Below are 18,967 nucleotides of genomic sequence, written 5' to 3' on the forward strand. Positions count from 1 at the left end.
AGACCTCAATCCAATTGAGAATCTGTGGGATGACTTAAAGATTGCTGTACACCAGCAGAACCCATCCAACTTGAAGGAGCTGGAACAGTTTTGCCATGAAGAATGGGCAAAAACCCAGTGGCTAGATGTGCCAAGCTTATAGAGACATACCCCAAGAGACTTGCAGCTGTAATTACTGCAAAAGGTGGCTCTACAAAGTATTGCATTTGCATCTTTTTTTTTGTCTTATTCCTTGTTTGTTTCACGAGAAAATATATATTTTGCATCTTCAAAGTGGTAGGCATGTTGTGTAAATCAAATGATATAAACCCCCCCAAAAATCCATTTTAATTTCAGGTTGTAAGGCAACAAAATAGGAAAAATGCAAAGGGCGGTGAATACTTTCGCAAGCCACTGTATTGTTCTGGTCTGCTAGCTCCAACCCAGATTAGGGTGTGGTAGGGACTCGTTCCCACAGAGCTAGACAAAATAATCTTGGCTATAAAACATTATACTGTACTTTTAATATGAGCCCCAAGATGTAATGGAGGTAGTGTGTGCCACATGCTACCTGTGTGTGTGGGAGGAGTGTTTTTTTTTTGTGTGTGTGTGTGGTGGTTGTGTGGTTGGTGGGAGGGTTTGCTGAGGGCATTTGACAGAGTAGTGAAACTGTTTCCTGGTTTGAAAAAAAAGGTCCCTCCTTTCAGGTGCGTTTTTACTAAACTAAACTCTAGAGCTGACAGAACACGCTTCAGAAGTATTTTACAGGTAAGATATTAGTCCTTTTCATGACAACTATGAGTATTACTGGAATAAGTATAATTAGAGGTTATGTAGATATTGTAAGGGTGACAGTATTCCACCTACATTTGTTCCCTTTCCATGATAATTTTTAACACAAATCTTATTTCCATTTGGTTCTCCCCCGCTAACCATTGGTATGAAGACAATTTATAGATGCATTATTTGGCATATGTGAATCTATTAGTGCAGTTTACATGTGAGACGTCCGTTTGATTTGTATCCGTTTCCCTGCAAATGAAAGTGGAGATGATTTTCTCTAGGTTTCCCCTCTCTAAACTGATTATTGCACGGTTACTTAGTGATGTAATTAAAGAGCCAGGCTTCCTAATGAGCTGAGCAGAGTGAGCAGCCATTCTGTAATTGTTGAGAACTGCCTTGAAATCTTCCTCACTACACACAGGCTCTCAGGCTTTTCTTACATCTCCCATTCTAAACTGGCTGTTTAATACCTGTGCGTGTCGTGTGTCATGAGGCAAACGGCCAACAGAGGAGATGAAATTGCTGTTGAAATGTGAAAATAATGTTCTCTACTGTATTTGATTCTGAGAAAAACCTCTTGACACTGAGCAGGGCATGTTGTAATAAAGAGTTAAGGTTTTCAGAGGGACACTTACAGTAACTGTATTTTACAGTACATTTTTGGACAGAATTGGATCACAAATGAATACAGATCCTCTTGGCATTCCAGGGGGTCAACCCCAAATGTACTGCTACACAGCAGTCTGACTGAAAGGCTTAACCCTGCTAGTCTCTGTATTGTAGAAATAAAGGTACATATCAGAACCACTCCAAAATGGCAGAGTCAGCCGAGGCCGTGGTAGCTAACCTGAGCAGCAAGAGGAATGTCACCATTGAGATCACCAATCTCACAAACAACTACTGTCTCATAAACCCAAAGTGAGTACACACTTCACCAAACTATTGTTATTGTCACACTATACATTCAAGGAAATTTTGAAAGCATAACATTGTGTGTGTGTCCTCTCTAGGGTATTCCTGGAGAGTGGGGATACCTACAACCCTCCCCAGCCCACAGTGCGGCCCCTAAAGACCGATGTTTGCACATTCAGCAAATCAAGCGCCAAGGCAACGGGCAGCGTTGGTGTTCTGACCTATGACCTCTTTGAGAGGTCCCGGAACGACTACATCGAGACAGTGGCCTTCATGTTCGCTGTGCCCTGGGACTACAATATCTACAAGAACTGGTTCGCTGTGGGCATCTTCAACAAGGGCCGAGCCTGTGATGAGTCACTGTATAAAGAGATGTACTATGAAAAGAACCAGAAAGGTTTCATTAGAGAGGAAGCCAATGGCTCAGGGATCAACTATGAAGGGAACTACCTGGACATCAAGGCCACCATGTCCCCCATGGGCAGGGCCATCATGAAGGTGGAGGTGTGGGACAAGCTGTTCACTCCCAACCAGCAGGCCTACTAAGGGGAACCTCCAGCCTCCACCCTCTTCACCAGCACTACAGTATACCTCTGTTGTGTTGTACCTCTGTGCCAAAACCAATCCATCAACCATTAGATATTACTACCCTGCTATACTGCTACTGTCTGTCTGTATGCATGATTTAACCCATGTTTTGTTGCTGACATGTCTGAATTTCAAGATATTACCTTTCAGTAAATCTGCTTAAGATCACAGTTTAGTTTGTTTATGAATCCAGGCAGAAGCGATATCTTCTCTTTTCTGTAGAAGTCACTGTTCTGTTCATCTCTCAGTACCATCCTCTTTCAACTGGCATCTTCTGTAGAAATGTAAATCAAAATGACTCACCAGAGGACGAGGGTGCATAGCTTACTTAACAACATATAGCCATGAGCTGTCTCTGTCTGTATCTACTTATGGCAATAATAGTCTATGGAATAAATGTTGTTGTTTTGCTAAAGATATTTGTGTATGATGAGTTTCTCTCTATTGATTGAGCCAGGAAAAATTATGCAACATTGTCCCTGAAGGAAAATTATACAGGCTTTTAATGGATAACTAATACTGATAGAAAGTCTTCAACTTATGAATAACATTATGCATTGCATACCATGCAGTTATGTGCAGTATGTAAGGCCAAAATACATTTTTCATCAAATCATTTTTTCATATATTTTTTTTATACTTCAACGGGTCTTAAAATTCCAAATCAAATAGCTAAATGATCCTTGGTATGACCTTCTTAAAATAATTCAATATACTGTGGCTTAGTAGACCCCCCTGGCTTAGACGGGGGCTTAGTCTGTGGAGGGTACCTGTGATCACCTAAACTATAGTGTATCTGTAACAAGATGAGTGATTCACAGGGTTGTAGTGAGTCAATGGCCATGCCTGGTGCACCCTATTCCACCACACTGTTTTCCTAAAATGTCACAGTTTGCATTATACTCACCCTTGAGAAGCACAACCATGTTAAAATTAAACCTCTATTGAAAGCAAATGTAGCATTTGAAAGGCTCTTCAGAGAAACTGTAAGGCTGTGCCTGTCATCTCACAGAGAGCTTCAAGGGCCTGACGGAGGAGATGACAGCCAGTGAATAGGAAGTCTCTTCCCCCCTAACAGCTATCATTCACACAATACCAACACAGAGAATAAACCATTATCACTTATACTTACAGTCTAATTCTAATTCCCTAGCCCTATAGGCAGAGGCATGGGTATTTCTTGAAATGCTATCAGACCATCAACAATACTGCACCAGCCCCACAATGGGAGTGACTTACACACACACATAGAGTACACACTTATTATGGTAATAGTACTGCTACGATTGTAATGATGCAATGTGAAAATTAGGGTACTGCTAAGAGAGAAAGCTGCATTGCGTTTCTAATAGCAATTCCATTTACGATTCCAACTCTGTTTCCCCCGGGCGGTAGATTAATGATGCTTTAGCTGCATTTACTGGTTACTGCCACAAAAAGGCCCTGATCAAAGGTTTCTCTTGCCGCTGTAGCATTTACATAGTATAGAAACATACACTAGCTCTATTTAGGCTCAATCTCAGAAGCATTGTTGAGCGGTGCATTGAAACAGCGACAGGCACCGCCGCCTATAACAGATGGGGCCACTCGGCGCGCTAAGCAGGGATTTTTATCTGTTACATCTTTGAAAGAGGATCAACTCCCTCACTCCTTTCACACTCTCCCTCTTTCAATCTCCCCCATGTATTCACTCATACACCTGCATATCCTTGTGCATGCTTTCATGTATTGTGTTGTATGTGATTGTGTTTTGTGTGGGTGTGCGTGCGTGCGTGTGTGCGTGCATGCATGCCTGCATTTGTGTGTGTCTGTGCGTGTGTGCGTGCATGGACTCATACAATAGTAAGCTTGGCATTTAGTATATTTCCTCAAAAACTGCCAAAGCACAACAACATATACACAAGCCAGTATCACAGCAGTCATTTGGTAGTCAGCTAAAGGGAGTAGGATTTACATAAGTCACTGCTGATTTCCTGTACTTGAACTCTTTTATTTGAAGATAATCAGTTGATTAGAGCTGAACATTCTCCTGTATCTGGTGTTAAACAGTGTTGAGATAAGACTCTGTGCAAGACTCCGCCATCTCTTCTGTGGTTGTTGAGGTGGAGCTCACAACCTCTCCATCCACCAGCTCCTCTATCACTGTCACTATTTTAACTGTGGCATTTGATGAGCTGGAACCCCCCTCTGAAATAGAAACGAGAGAGAGAGAGAGAGAGTCATATTGAGAGAGTCAATATAATTCAAGTGGTCCTCTGACAGACACCAGACATTTGATGAGACAGTGTCAACTAGAAATGTAATATGCAGTTAATTTCTATTTGCTGTTCACACCTGTGTGTACTTCATATCATTGTTATTAATCTGGGTAATTAAAGTGTGTTGATTCAATATGGGAGTTCCCAAACAGAATGATCAAAAGAGATCAAAGTGTCAGTGTTTCACTTACCTGAATTCTCAAATTCAACAGCACTGAGTTTGGTCACACTGAGTTTGGTTAGGCCTACTCCTGTGTTGGTTACTGCATACCTACCGAAACAAAAGAACATAATCAGAAGTGATTCAAGTGAATAATACTGACAAAATAATGCACCTTCTTCTGCTAAAACATTCCCTGGTCTGAACTAATGTTACCAATTTGTTGTGTTATCCTAGTGCTCTGTATTACTGTAAAGTGCTGGGTGCCATCTTTATCTGCTTTCAAAGACTGACACCTAGAGGCTGCCCAAGGGAATGACTCATACTGTTCTACAACAGAACATATTCACACATTAGGGAGCATTTATCTAACTAATACTGGGCACAATATATAGAGGTACATCTAACATGATGGTTAGCTGCCATTGAACAAAAGTTCAGAAAACCCCCAAATGTCAGCACAATGAACCAAAATCTCATGATAACAGATTTCAAAGAACACAATATCCTCAAGACAGCCTTCATCAGAGAGGAGGATGACTGATGTCGTACTGAGAGTCAAAGGGTCAGAGTTGAGAGGTTAGCTCAACCAATGTCTCCTCCCTTCAGCGGCCTGTGGTCTTGATGTCCAGCAGGGCCTGGTACTCCTGGGAGCTGCGCTCTGTGTCTGCCCTGATCTGGGTCAGATGGCTCTCCAGACCTGTCACTGACGCCTGCAGGCTCATCATCATAGCTCCGTAGCAAGCCTCCATCTCCGCAAGGTTCCCCTCCATAGAGCCTTCTACAAGGGCAGGGCCACAGACACACAGTGAGAACTGAGCTGAACTGTGATTCTTCATTCCTTTTTGGTTAAGTCTGACTTGGACACTTTCTTTCTGGAGGGCATTTTTATTTTCCAAATAAATGTATGTTCAATCCCTACAGCAGATAAGTAAGGGGCAAGGGTTGGGCTGTCTTTAGCTTAAGTGATCCTTGGAATTGTAAAAAATAATTTGTGGCTTGTCACATTGGATAGTTTTTTGGGGGGGACGAAACTTAAAAGTTTTGAAACTCTTCAGGCCTATTTGTTCTGAGTAACATGATGCATGTTGTAATAGTAAATCATAGGGTCCAAACTGAGAGTCTTATAATGTGATAGGTAAATGAGAAACTAAAGTGCTTCTATCCAAGAAGTTCTAAGTCTGCCGTGCTGGGTGTGCCACTTTACCATGGAGTGGGGAGACTGCAGCTCCAGTCCCAGGCCTCAGGCGGTGGACTGGGGAGACTGCAGCTCCAGTCCCAGGCCTCTGGCGGTGGAGTGGGGAGACTGCAGCTCCAGTCCCAGGCCTCTGGCGGTGGAGTGGGGAGACTGCAGCTCCAGTCCCAGGCCTCTGGCGGTGGAGTGGGGAGACTGCAGCTCCAGTCCCAGGCCTCTGGCGGTGGACTGGCCGCTCTTCAGCTCTACACTGGTGGTCTGCAGGACCTCAGTACTGGAGCTCACCTCCTGCTGCACCACTTTAGCCTGAGGGGACCAACACACACAGGTCAAAATAATTAACTCATTAATAAATATTTAATCAGTATAAGACATATATAAAATATATTATATGAAAAATAGTAATCAATAGTAAAGAAAAAAATGAAAGGCCACAGAAGTATTTATAAAAAATATAAAAAAGTATTTCTTATTGAGCGTCAATACTGTTATTTCTTGAATAGAGAAAATTATCTTGAAATGTTATGTATTCAGGTCCCTGTAGTCATACACTATGAATGCGTCCCAAATGGCACCCTATTCCCTACATAGTGCACTACTTTTTACCAGAGCTCTATGGGCCCTGGTCAAAAGTAGTGCACCATATAGGAATAGGGTGCAATTTGGGACATAATCTATGTCTGTGTGTTTGTCCCCTTCCCTTGTTCTTGAACCAGGCCTCTGTCTCTCTACGTCTCTTTGCCACCATGCCCTCGTACTGCTCTCTGAGCTCAGTGATGACAGCGTTCAAGTCCTGGGCCGGGGCGGCGTCCACCTCCACCTGCACCTGACCACTCACCGGGGCACTGAACGACATGGTCTCCTAGGAAACAACATCAACAACAATATTACAGTAGTATCAGCATTCTGATTGGTCCCAAATGTCACTCTTTTCGTTATAAAGTGCACTACTTTCGACTAGAGCCCTGGGCTCTTTTGATGGGCCCTGGTCAAAAGTAGTGAACTATACAGGGAATAGGGTAGCATATCAGATGCAGACTTGGTCTAATATCAGTGTTATCCATGCTGTGCACTACTACTAGCCTGGTCCCAGATCTCGCTGTGCTGTATTGTCAACTCCTATGGTCATTGTCATGTCATGTGGCATGACAATGACCGTAGGAGTTGGCAAGACAGCACAGACAGATCTGGGACCAGGCTACCCTACTACGAGACCCACCTCCTTATGGTTCTTCTTGAGGTAAACCACCTCCTCCTTCAGGTCCTCCAGATGCATCTCCAGGTCGCTCCTGGCCAGGAACATCTCCCCAGCATCCTCTTCAGCCCCCCGATGTCTGCCTCCACAGACTGGCGCAGGCCAAACTCACTCTCAAACCATGTGGTTGACACTTAGTTTGGACTCCAGTTGATCAAGTTATACTATAAATATCTCTACGATATCTGACATTTCAGCAATTGTAATGCTATGGAATAATATTGTTTTATTTATTCATTCATTAAATATTCAGATCAATCTTGAAAAAAAAGGGTAACTAATTGCTAAAAGCTTATATGTTAGACTCACTTGATTCTGAAGTCATCTGCAGCCAGTTTGATGTTATTCACCTGTAGGGCCAACTCAGCCACTACAGTGCTGGTTGCCAAGAACTTCACACAGAGAAAAGTATCAGGTTTCTGGTTATATTATCTCACACCACTGGAGACGCCTTTCAATTGCATCATTAAATAGTTTGGCATGACACCAATGTTATTTTGCATATGTCACAATATGTAATGCATCAGTGCTCAGTAAATGCATTGTAAAAGTATTGGCTGGCAGCTGTTATAATCTGAGAGTTTAATGAATAAAGGCACTGATAATATTAATGCCATGTACAGTAATACAACAAAATCGATCAGTATTTGTGAGTTTTCTCCATCTTAATTTATGCATGTTTTGTCCATCATAGTAAACCAACAAGGAACATACCTTGGAGCGGAGCTCATCGATGGCCACCTGGTGGGTGCTGATGTCCCTGGTGTCGACCTTGACGTGGCTGAGCCCCCACTCCCTGAACTGCAGCTCCGGCTTGATGTTGGCCTCCTCCAGGGTGGCAACCTTCTCCAGGTACGTACCCAGGCGGGTGTTCAGGTTCTGCATGGTGGCTTCTCACTGACTGTGATGGACCCTCATCTGCCTCCCCCGGCCACACCATCCATGGAGAAGCCACCGAAGCTCATCCCTCCACCACCTCAAGAGCCAAAGCCCCCACCCATGGAGCTGAATCGGCCCCCACCAGCGGAGAGGGAGGCTGTAATGGAGGAGATGCGAATGCCCTTACCCCCGGTCCGTGTGTACACACTTCCAGACCTCCCGGAAATCATGGACATGCCCATGTCAGAGCATGAGGAGTTGAAGCTCCCCATAGAGGCTCCTGAGCTTAGCCCAACTCCAATGCTAGAGAAGCTGCTGCTGCGAATGGAGAATGTGGCCATGATGAAATTACATTTAAACATTGACACACACATATCTGCATGTAACTAAGCAAAAAGGTTATGTTCAATATTTTGCTATGTATTTCCATAGCTCTCTTATCCTCAAATTGGCTAAATGGTGAACGCCAGCTCTCTGTCTGGGACTGATCCTCTGACAGCAAGACAGACAGGAGATCAATACAAACCACTGCCCATCCCATCTCTGTACTGTGCATTGGCTTTTCCTTCTCTTATCCCCCCAACCCAACCCACCCACTGGGCACACACTGGTTGAATCAATGTTGTTTCCATGTAATTTCAATGAATTTACATAAATTTTTACGCTGCAGCTACTCTGTTAATTATTTATGCATAGTCACTTTAACTCTACCCATATGTACATATTACCTCAACTAGCCGGTGCCCCCGCACACTGACTCTGCACTGGTACCCCCTGTATATAACCTCCCTACTGTTATTTTATTTTACTTCTGCTCTTTCTTTGTCAACACTTTTTTGTTGTTGTTGTTTTATTTTACTTTTTTATTAAAAAATAAATGCATTGTTGGTTAAGGGCTGTAAGTAAGCATTTCACGGTAATGTCTTCACGGTAATGTCTACACCTGTTGTATTCGGCGCATGTGGCAAATAAAATTTGATTTGATTTGATTTGAATAGAAGTTGAATTGACGTCTGTGCCCAGTGGGCATGCTCTGCTACTCAGTCCTCTCTGTCAGCCAGTCAACCCATCTGCGTGATGTCCTCTAGCCCTTTCACTCACAAACATGCCGCCCCCTCCCCTCCTCTCCAACTCTTGTATGTCCAGACGTGCAAACAAGAATGATAGGGTCATAGGCCTATACTACTCAGTGGAGGCTGCTGAGGGGAGGACGGCTCATAATAATGGCTGGAATGGAGTCAATGTAATGGAATCAACCACATGGAAACCACATCGTTGATGTGTTTGATACCATTCCATTGACTCCATTCCAGCCATTATTATGAGCCGTCCTCCCCTCAGCAGTCTCCACTGACACTACTGTACAACTGCAAACCACAGTAACTGCACATTTGGTCAAAATTGAGTTAAGACCGAAATCAGGCTTTGTAGCATCTGTTTTATCTTGTGACAAAGTGTCCTGGTTCAATTATCTTCCGTTTCAGAGAAAATAGTGTGACATTTCCAGTAACTACAAAATCCAAGTAAAAACCAAGGTAAGCAGCAGTAACTTGTGTTACTAAGTGAAGTTACTGCACTCTGGCTTTGTTCCACCGTGTTTTGACTGCAGATATTGCGGATTGCCTTGGTATTCTATCAGGCTGCGAGTTCAGGCCATCCCGATCATGACACACACACACACCATGAGACAGCCAGTGATCCAGTTATCACCAGAATAAACAGGGCACAATCCCACAGACAAATTATGGTTAACTCGCATTGAAATGCAAATACCCAGATAATGTATACATCGTTCATGATCTTGTACCTACCTATTTGGCCACAGATTTAGTTCCCTAATGCAATTGGTAACCTTAATGTCATCATTTGCATATTGCATTAAAACACGTTGCTAGGATCTGTTTGGATATGTTTACAGACTAAGCTTCTTCTGCCTTTAGGTTATCCCACCAACGTGAAATGAAAGCGTAAATTAATCTGAGTATATGTCAGATGTGACAGGTGTTACATAAGTGAACGGGTCCATAGAGGGGTGTGTACACCATATGGATGAGTTGATTGATGACTTAGCCATCTAGCTTGACAACATATTCTGAAATAACTTCTTATTTTTTATAATGATGCGCTTTGAATGGGCATGGTCTAATTGAATCAACAATCAAATACACATATCTGAGTTTAGCTTTCTTAATGAAACATCAAATCTATTGTTATTTCTGGTTGTTTATCAAAGTTAGCTGGCTAACTTATTGATCCTGCTTTGTAGTATACCCCTCTGGTCCTTTTCCAGGGAGGGAGGCAGGGAGAGGAGAGGAGAGGAGAGGAGAGGAGAGGAGAGGAGAGGAGAGGAGAGGAGAGGAGAGGAGAGGAGAGGAGAGGAGAGGAGAGGAGAGGAGAGGAGAGGAGAGGAGAGGAGAGGAGAGGAGAGGAGAGGAGAGGAGAGGAGAGGAGAGGAGAGGAGAGGAGAGCCCGCCAGCAACATGTCAGCGTATGTCAGCAGTAGATCTAGGAAACTATGAGGCCGGGAGAACTCTCTTCTATATCACTTGACTTGAATCACTTCACTTTAATCTGCACGTTGAGACGTCTCACAACATTATGTAATGGTATATCCCATAGCTGTGGGGTCATGTTAGATAAACTACACAGCCTTTTACATTTTTCCTCATCTGCATACAAGCATTTTTTGGAACAATGTTGTCGATCTCCAAAACAGTGTACACAAGGCACAGAACTCTGTGGTCTTTTGCATAACAGTAAATGTATTTTCAAAATGTAACCTCTTGAGTCAAGCTGAAAAAAACAGAAAGTTAGTCTGCATCCGATGTAATCAATAGATTTTCATTGCAGACACATCATGATGATCAAAATAGGAAAAACAGCTATCAAAAGGTGCAGAGTCATTGGCACCTACTCTCCTTTATGCGTATTTCACCAAACAATTTCATGCACATCAAATCAAATATTGTTTCTGATCAAAAAGGAAATGGGAAATTAGCACATTGTGTGCATGGATATTTTTTATTTATTTTTTACCTTTATTTAACTAGGCAAGTCAGTTAAGAACAAATTCTTATTTACAATGACGGCCTACACCGGCCAAACCCGGACGACGCTTGGCCAATTGTGCGCTGCCCTATGGGACTCCCAATCACGGCCAGTTATGATACAGCCTGGAATCGAACCAGGTGGTCTGTAGTGACGCCTCAAGCACTGAGATGCAGTACCTTACACCACTGCGCCAACGGTATCATCTGAATTGAATTCCATGTAGTCAATACGTAGGCTAGTCTGTTGACAGGTTTGTAGACTTTCCATCACCAAGCAGAAAAACAATCCCCAATTGAAATAAGGACAATGTAATTAGTGATGACCCACTGACTGGGCACACCAAGTAATTTTAAACTGGACAATTGGGTAATATTTGGTTCAGACGTTGATCAATGAGATTACAACCTACACTCACCGGACCCCCTTTGCCTCCAGAACAGCCTGAATTCTTTGGGCATGGATTCTACAAGGTGTCGGAAACGTTTGTTGCTAAATTGGTATCAATGGACCTAACGTGTGCCAGGAAAACATTCCCAACACCAGTACACCACCGCCACCAGGCAGGATGTGTCCATGGACTCATGTTGCTTATGCCAAATCCTGACAATGCCATCAGCATGACGCAACAGGAACCGGGATTAATCAGATCAGGCAATGTTTTTCCACTCCTCAATTGTCCAGTGTTGGTGATCACATGCCCACGCAAGTCGCTTCTTCTTGTTTTTAGCTGATAAGTGTGGAACTCGGTGTGGTCGTCTGCTGCAATAGCCCATCCGTGACAAGGATTGTCGAGTTGTGTGTTCCGAGATGCCGTTCTGCACACCACCGTTCTGTTGTACTGCCACCCACCGTTCTGTTTTACTGCCCTGTCATTTGTCTGTTTGTGGCCCGCCTGTTCTCCTTCGACCTCTCTCATCAAAGAGTTGTTTTGATTCACAGACTGCCGCTGACTGGATGTTTTTTGTTTGTCACACCATTCTCGGTAAACCCTAGAGTCTAGGGTGGGCAAACCTTTTGGCTCAAGGGCCACATTGAGTTTTTGAAACCAAGTGAAGGGCCACATACTATATGCGTGACAAAACATGTGAAGCCTTTATTCATTTTCACATTGACACGCAACTACTAGTGTCCTGTAGGTGTACATATGCTTGCAGAACAATTCTACCATTGTTTTTTGTGAACAAATTTTCCACAAAATTGATATATTTATAACATCACAGACACAGTCAAACACACACACAGATCCTGCATCTCTACCCTTGTAAAGTACAATCAAACTTACAGTCACAATATGCAAACTTAAAAATAGATATATATTATATGACTGGAGACATGCAAAATGTAACAGCAGATGTGTATTAAAAAATAACTATTCTAAAATGTGAGTGAAACATATGGTAAGAGCATCCGTTTCATTAGGAATGGTCTGTTTTTGAAAGCATATTAAGGAACAATTCTCATCTCCATTGTGAGCCAGTTATCCAATTACCTCAGCCCAAATCTGACTGATTAGTTGTTACCTGTATCCAAGTGCATTCTGGATAATTCTCAGTGCATAACCATCACCATGAAAAAGCATAATCCTTGCCTACCCCAGTCACGGTTATTCAAGTCTTAATGTGAACAATGGTTCTGGTCACCTCTCTTGGCAAGGGCATCAAAGTCTGGTGTCATCTTTGATGTAGAGATTCTCTGAACAGCTGACAAGTGGGCATTTGTTAAATTTGACCTGCAATGGGATTTGTTGTAATTCATGACTGAGAACGTTTGTTCACATACAGTGGGGAGAACAAGTATTTGATACACTGCCGATTTTGCAGGTTTTCCTACTTACAAAGCAAGTAGAGGTCTGTAATTTTTATCATAGGTACACTTCAACTGTGAGAGATGGAATCTAAAACAAAAATCCAGAAAATCACATTGAATGATTTTTAAGTAATTAATTTGCATTTTATTGCATGACATAAGTATTTGATACATCAGAAAAGCAGAACTTAATATTTGGTACAGAAACCTTTGTTTGCAATTACAGAGATCATACGTTTCCTGTAGGTCTTGACCAGGTTTGCACACAGTGCAGCAGGGATTTTGGCCCACTCCTCCATACAGACCTTCTCCAGATCCTTCAGGTTTCGGGGCTGTCGCTGGGCAATACGGACTTTCAGCTCCCTCCAAAGATTTTCTATTGGGTTCAGGTCTGGAGACTGGCTAGGCCACTCCAGGACCTTAAGATGCTTCTTACGGAGCCACTCCTTAGTTGCCCTGGCTGTGTGTTTCGGGTCGTTGTCATGCTGGAAGACCCAGCCACGACCCATCTTCAATGCTCTTACTGAGGGAAGGAGGTTGTTGGCCAAGATCTCGCGATACATGGCCCCATCCATCCTCCCCTCAATACGGTGCAGTCGTCCTGTCCCCTTTGCAGAAAAGCATCCCCAAAGAATGATGTTTCCACCTCCATGCTTCACGGTTGGGATGGTGTTCTTGGGGTTGTACACATCCTTCTTCTTCCTCCAAACACGGCGAGTGGAGTTTAGACCAAAAAGCTATATTTTTTGTCTAATCAGACCACATGACCTTCTCCCATTCCTCCTCTGGATCATCCAGATGGTCATTGGCAAACTTCAGACGGGCCTGGACATGCGCTGGCTTGAGCAGGGGGACCTTGCGTGCGCTGCAGGATTTTAATCCATGACGGCGTAGTGTGTTACTAATGGTTTTCTTTGAGACTGTGGTCCCAGCTCTCTTCAGGTCATTGACCAGGTCCTGCCGTGTAGTTCTGGGCTGATCCCTCACCTTCCTCATGATCATTGATGCCCCATGAGGTGAGATATTGCATGGAGCCCCAGACCGAGGGTGATTGACCGTCAACTTGAACTTCTTCCATTTTCTAATAATTGCGCCAACAGTTGTTGCCTTCTCACCAAGCTGCTTGACTATTGTCCTGTAGCCCATCCCAGCCTTGTGCAGGTCTACAATTTTATCCCTGATGTCCTTACACAGCACTCTGGTCTTGGCAATTGTGGAGAGGTTGGAGTCTGTTTGATTGAGTGTGTGGACAGGTGTCTTTTATACAGGTAACGAGTTCAAACAGGTGCAGTTAATACAGGTAATGAGTGGAGAATAGGAGGGCATCTTAAAGAAAAACTAACAGGTCTGTGAGAGCCGGAATTCTTACTGGTTGGTAGGTGATCAAATACTTATGTCATGCCATAAAATGCAAATTAATTACTTAAAAATCATACAATGTGATTTTCTGGATTTTTGTTTTAGATTCCGTCTCTCACAGTTGAAGTGTACCTATGATAAAAATTACAGACCTCTACATGCTTTGTAAGTAGGAAAACCTGCAAAATCGGCAGTGTATCAAATACTTGTTCTCCCCACTGTATGTGGACCTGAATAAAACAAGCATCTTTTGGGCATGCTTTTTAATCTTTGGAAACTTTGTTTCATTCAGTGAGCCATAGAACGGGTCTATTGTTGCTGTTTTGTACTTCTCCTTCAAAGCACTGTCACATTGGATGTCAATGAGCTCCAATTGTGTGTGTGGTGGTGCTTTCTCACTGTCGAAAGATGGGGCATGATACAAGCTCCAGCTCAGTCTCAATCTTGGTGAAGTCTGAGAAGCGGCGGGAAAACTCGGCAACACTGACTGAGATATACAGTAGCACTTTGATCGACCTGCATGCTAACTTAGCGACTTTGTCGCTATATTTAGCGAGTTTTCAGACCCCTCTAGCGACACATTTTCAAAAAAGCGACTAGCGACAGATCTAGCGACTTTTTCTGGTGTTATTGGAGACTTTTGGAGACTCGTATCGTTCTTACTCTTCTCAACGAGCAGCGGGTGCTTTGTTACCCCCGTCCCAAAGCACTCACAGGCGGCCCAGTCCTCGCGCAGCAGTCCCTCCCAGCTGCAGTCAGAGCAGGAGATGTTCACCCCTCCGCGTCCAGACTTCAAATGAATCGCGCATGCGGGAATCCGCCTTGCCCTTATAAAGTTGACAAGTTTTGCAACCACTTTAACAACATTTTCCAGCTTTAACACACTTTTACACAGGGCTTCCTGATGAATAATACAGTGAAGAAATATCAATTCCTCCGAGTTAGGGCTTTCTTATTTTACTTTGTCTTGTAATCTTTTTAGTAGGCCAATGTTTTTAGCGGTTAGGTTTGGTGATCCATCTGTTGTGAAGTTTGTCCGTTTTCTCCACAGTAGATTCATTTTTTCCAAGCAGGCAGACACCCTGTCATATAAGTCAGAGCCACTGGTTGTTCCCATCATTGATTCCATCGCAAGAAGTTCCTCTGTTATTTCAAAGATCTCATTTGTAACGTTGGCCGGATTGAAGTCTTTTGTTAGAGTGAACTGAGTATTTTGTGAAAGAAAGATGTGCTCAGAGAACTATCTAAAATTGCTTACATTATTGGTATCGAATCAGTTTGGGATTCAGATTAATCATGTATGTTTAATTACATAATAGTTAACTGTACTAATAAGGTATTTAGATAGATCTGGTATATGTATCAAAATTAATTTAATATTTTGTAATAATCTTGAATCGAATGAATGTGTGACTGAACACAGACCCAAAGTGTCTTTGCATTTCAAAAGGTTTCAGTCTTTGATGTTGAATGACATATGTAACTTCTTTTTATTTTTGAAATTAAAACTAAATCAGATGAATTTAAGTGTCAATAAGTCTCAATAATTTTGAACGTCTGGATGGAAAAGATTTGAAATGTCATTTGAGTGACTAACCTCTAGAGGGCAATGTTTTGCAAGAAGAAACAAATAACTTTTTCAAGTAGTCTGGCCAAGCAAGCCTCTTAACCCTCCTGTTATGTTGTGGGTCAATTTGACCCGTTTCCACTTTTGCGTTGTCTAAAATACTAGTTAACCACTCTTTTTCGCCATGAAATTACATGACTTTTCCTCATTTAGGGTCATGAACCTAACTGCAAAATGTGGACACACTGATGTGTTGTGGAATGTCTGTGTACATTTTGTATACAAACATGATGTTGTGGATCATTTTGACCCGGAGGCTTTCATGTGTATATATATTTGCACAGGTGCAAAACAAAAAAGTGTCTTTGATGTATTTTGTTTTGACTGGTCCTGGTTGCACTTTTAGAATTGTGTTTGGGTTAAAAAGGGCTTTCCCAAGCTTCTCCTCAGTGTGAGAGCAGCAGGTCCCTGACACAGACACTCAAAAATGAGCTCCAAAAGATTTTCAATCAATGAAGTCTTATCACAAATTCTGGACTGTGACAGTGAAAAAGAAGAAGAGGTTTCAGAGACAGAGGATATTTCAGAGATAGAGGACAATGCTGTTGATGATCCAGATTTTGTCTTCATTGAAGAGGATTCAGAGGAGGAGTCTGCCGTACCATCCCCTACATCAGATGAGAGACAGAGCATGCAACAAGCATCATCAAGAGAAGAGAAGACATGGAAGTCTAAAGATGGTCATATTGAATGGTCACCGTCACCACAACGAGGTCAAGGTAGACTCTCAGCTTCCAATGTAATAAAAATGGTTCCAGGACCTACACGATTTGCTGTCACTCGAGTCCATGATATACAATCAGCTTTTGAGCTCTTTTTACCCCAAGCAATAGAGAAGATTGTTCTGGACATGACCAACTTGGAGGGGAGCCGTGTGTTTCAAGAGAACTGGAAGCCACTGGATCGGATTGACTTGCATGCATACATTGGATTGCTCATATTAGCTGGAGTCTACCGGTCAAACGGAGAAGCAACGGCCAGCCTGTGGAATGAAGAGAATGGAAGGCCAATATTTCGGGCAACAATGTCTCTACAAGAATTCCACATAATTTCTCGGGTGATTCGCTTTGATAACCGTGATACCAGACCGGGTCGACGTGAAAGAGACAAACTAGCTGCAATCAGAGATGTATGGGATAAATGGGTGGAAATTCTACCGTTACTGTACAATCCCAGTCCTCATGTTACAGTTGATGAACGCCTTGTTCCATTCAGAGGACGTTGTCCCTTCAGACAGTATATGCCAAACAAGCCTGCAAAATATGGCATCAAAATATGGGCAGCATGTGATGCCACATCAAGCTATGCATGGAATATGCAAGTTTACACTGGGAAGCCACCCGGCGGAGTGCCTGAGAAAAACCAGGGGATGCGGGTGGTGCTGGACATGAGTGAAGGGCTGCAAGGTCATAACATCACGTGTGACAACTTCTTCACATCCTACCGTCTTGGTGTTGAACTACAGAAGAGAAAGCTGACCATGGTTGGAACAATCAGAAAAAACAAACCTGAACTTCCCAGTGAGCTTCTGAAAATGCAGGGCAGAACTGTGCATTCCTCTAAATTTGCTTTCTCTGAAAATGCAACTGTTGTTTCATACTGCCCAAAGAAGAACAAGAATGTTCTTGTAATGAGCACAATGCACAAAGATGCATCGCTGAGTGCAAGAGAGGACATCAAGCCACAAATAATACTGGACTACAATTCCACCAAAGGAGGAGTTGACAATTTGGATAAAGTCACAGCAACATATAGTTGTCAGCGCATGACTGCCCGCTGGCCTTTGGTGATTTTCTACAACATTGTGGATGTGTCTGCTTACAATGCCTATGTCCTGTGGACTGAAATCAACCAGCAATGGAATGGTGGCAAATTGTACCGACGCCGGCTTTTCCTAGAGGAGCTCGGCAAAGCTCTCATCACTCCCAAGATCCAGAGGAGAGTCCGGCCTCCTCGGTCGACAGCAGCTGCATCTGCCGTCCAGAAAATTCAAGCTGGACCATCAACACATGCCTCCAATCAACCAGAAATGGATCCAGTGGATACAGGCAGTGGCAAGAAACGGAAAAGATGCCAGCTCTGCCCCCCTCGACAAGACAGTAAAACAAGCACCACTTGTGTAGAATGCAATAAATACATCTGCAGAAAGCACACACACACATTGTGTTCAACATGTAGAGAGAAAGACTGAAGGGATAATATGGACCAATAGGGGGGGAAAAAACCTACTTGGGGAAACTGAAAAATCTTGTTTGTGAGAAAGGAAATATGTTTAACAAATAGTTCTTAAATATTGTTTAAAAAAAATAAAAAGTATTGTATTTCTTCTTTCTGAAATGTCTGATAAGACAAAATAAAGTTGTTTCTGTTTTTACTTAATTCTTTGACTGTCTTGAGTGTGTTTAAACTGTGCGGGTCAATTTGACCCGTAACATAATGGATGTAATTTTTTTCCAGCAAAGCACAAGGGTTAAATGACCCCTTGCTAACTTTGCTTAAGGTAGTCTATCGCATCCGATGATGACTTCCACTACTGCTTGTGGGTTCGCTGATGACTATATAATCTGTTGTGGTATGCACTGTCTGCCACAGACAGAGCACACAATGGCCTGTTCAGTCCTTTTTTCCTCAGCCAACTGCACAACTTGATGGCAGAGCCCACGCCAGGTGGAATGGTCCGCGGCAACAGTCTCGAGGGAGGCAGGGTTTACCCCACACTTCTTTAGTGAGGTCTTCAAGTGATCCTTTAGAGTGCTTTTTCTGCCCACCTGCAGAGCAACGGCCCAGTTGTAGCTGTCTGTACAGCATCTTTCCCGGAAGGCGGTCATCTAGCATCCGGATGGCATGGCCGAGTAATCTATGCTGCTGGTGTGTGATGGACGCCTCAATGCTCCTGCAGTTGTTTCTTTGCAGGATCTCTATGTGTGAAACACGGTCCTGCCAGGTCACTTTCAAAATGCGTTGGAGGCATTTCATGTGAAAGGACTCCTGTTGTTTTAAGTGTCGACTGAAGACTGTCCATGTTTCACATCCATAAAGGAGTGTAGATACACACACTGCCTGGTAGACTGCAACATTTGTGTCTAGGTGCAGGTTGCTGTTGTTAAAAACTGCT

At 43.1% G+C, this 18,967-nt stretch overlaps 2 protein-coding genes across 2 annotated transcripts in view; one reads left to right on the forward strand and one right to left on the reverse strand.

Moving 5' to 3' along the window:
- Positions 1-18,967, reverse strand: part of LOC311104443 (zinc finger protein 385C-like) — a gene marked incomplete at both ends in the record, with an annotated part of 664,983 nt that overhangs the window by 361,211 nt on the left and 284,805 nt on the right. The window lies entirely within an intron of this gene.
- Positions 493-4,679, forward strand: LOC311103569 (DELTA-stichotoxin-Hcr4a-like). Its single transcript, XM_084145158.1, has 3 exons — positions 493-747; positions 1,546-1,680; positions 1,773-4,679. The coding sequence occupies exons 2-3, from the start codon at positions 1,577-1,579 to the stop codon at positions 2,218-2,220; spliced, it is 552 nt and encodes a 183-aa protein (XP_084001284.1). The 5' UTR covers positions 493-747; positions 1,546-1,576; the 3' UTR covers positions 2,221-4,679.

This window comes from Coregonus lavaretus (assembly GCF_964263955.1).
Source record: "Coregonus lavaretus genome assembly, chromosome: 28".
Taxonomy (NCBI): Eukaryota; Metazoa; Chordata; class Actinopteri; order Salmoniformes; family Salmonidae; genus Coregonus; species Coregonus lavaretus.

Bases quoted from the DNA above. Each gene is read 5' to 3' on its own strand.
- LOC311103569 (XM_084145158.1), top strand. From the start codon at position 1,577: ATGGCAGAGTCAGCCGAGGCCGTGGTAGCTAACCTGAGCAGCAAGAGG. The intron at 1,681-1,772 runs GTGAGTACACAC...TGTCCTCTCTAG, and splicing joins TACTGTCTCATAAACCCAAA to GGTATTCCTGGAGAGTGGGG.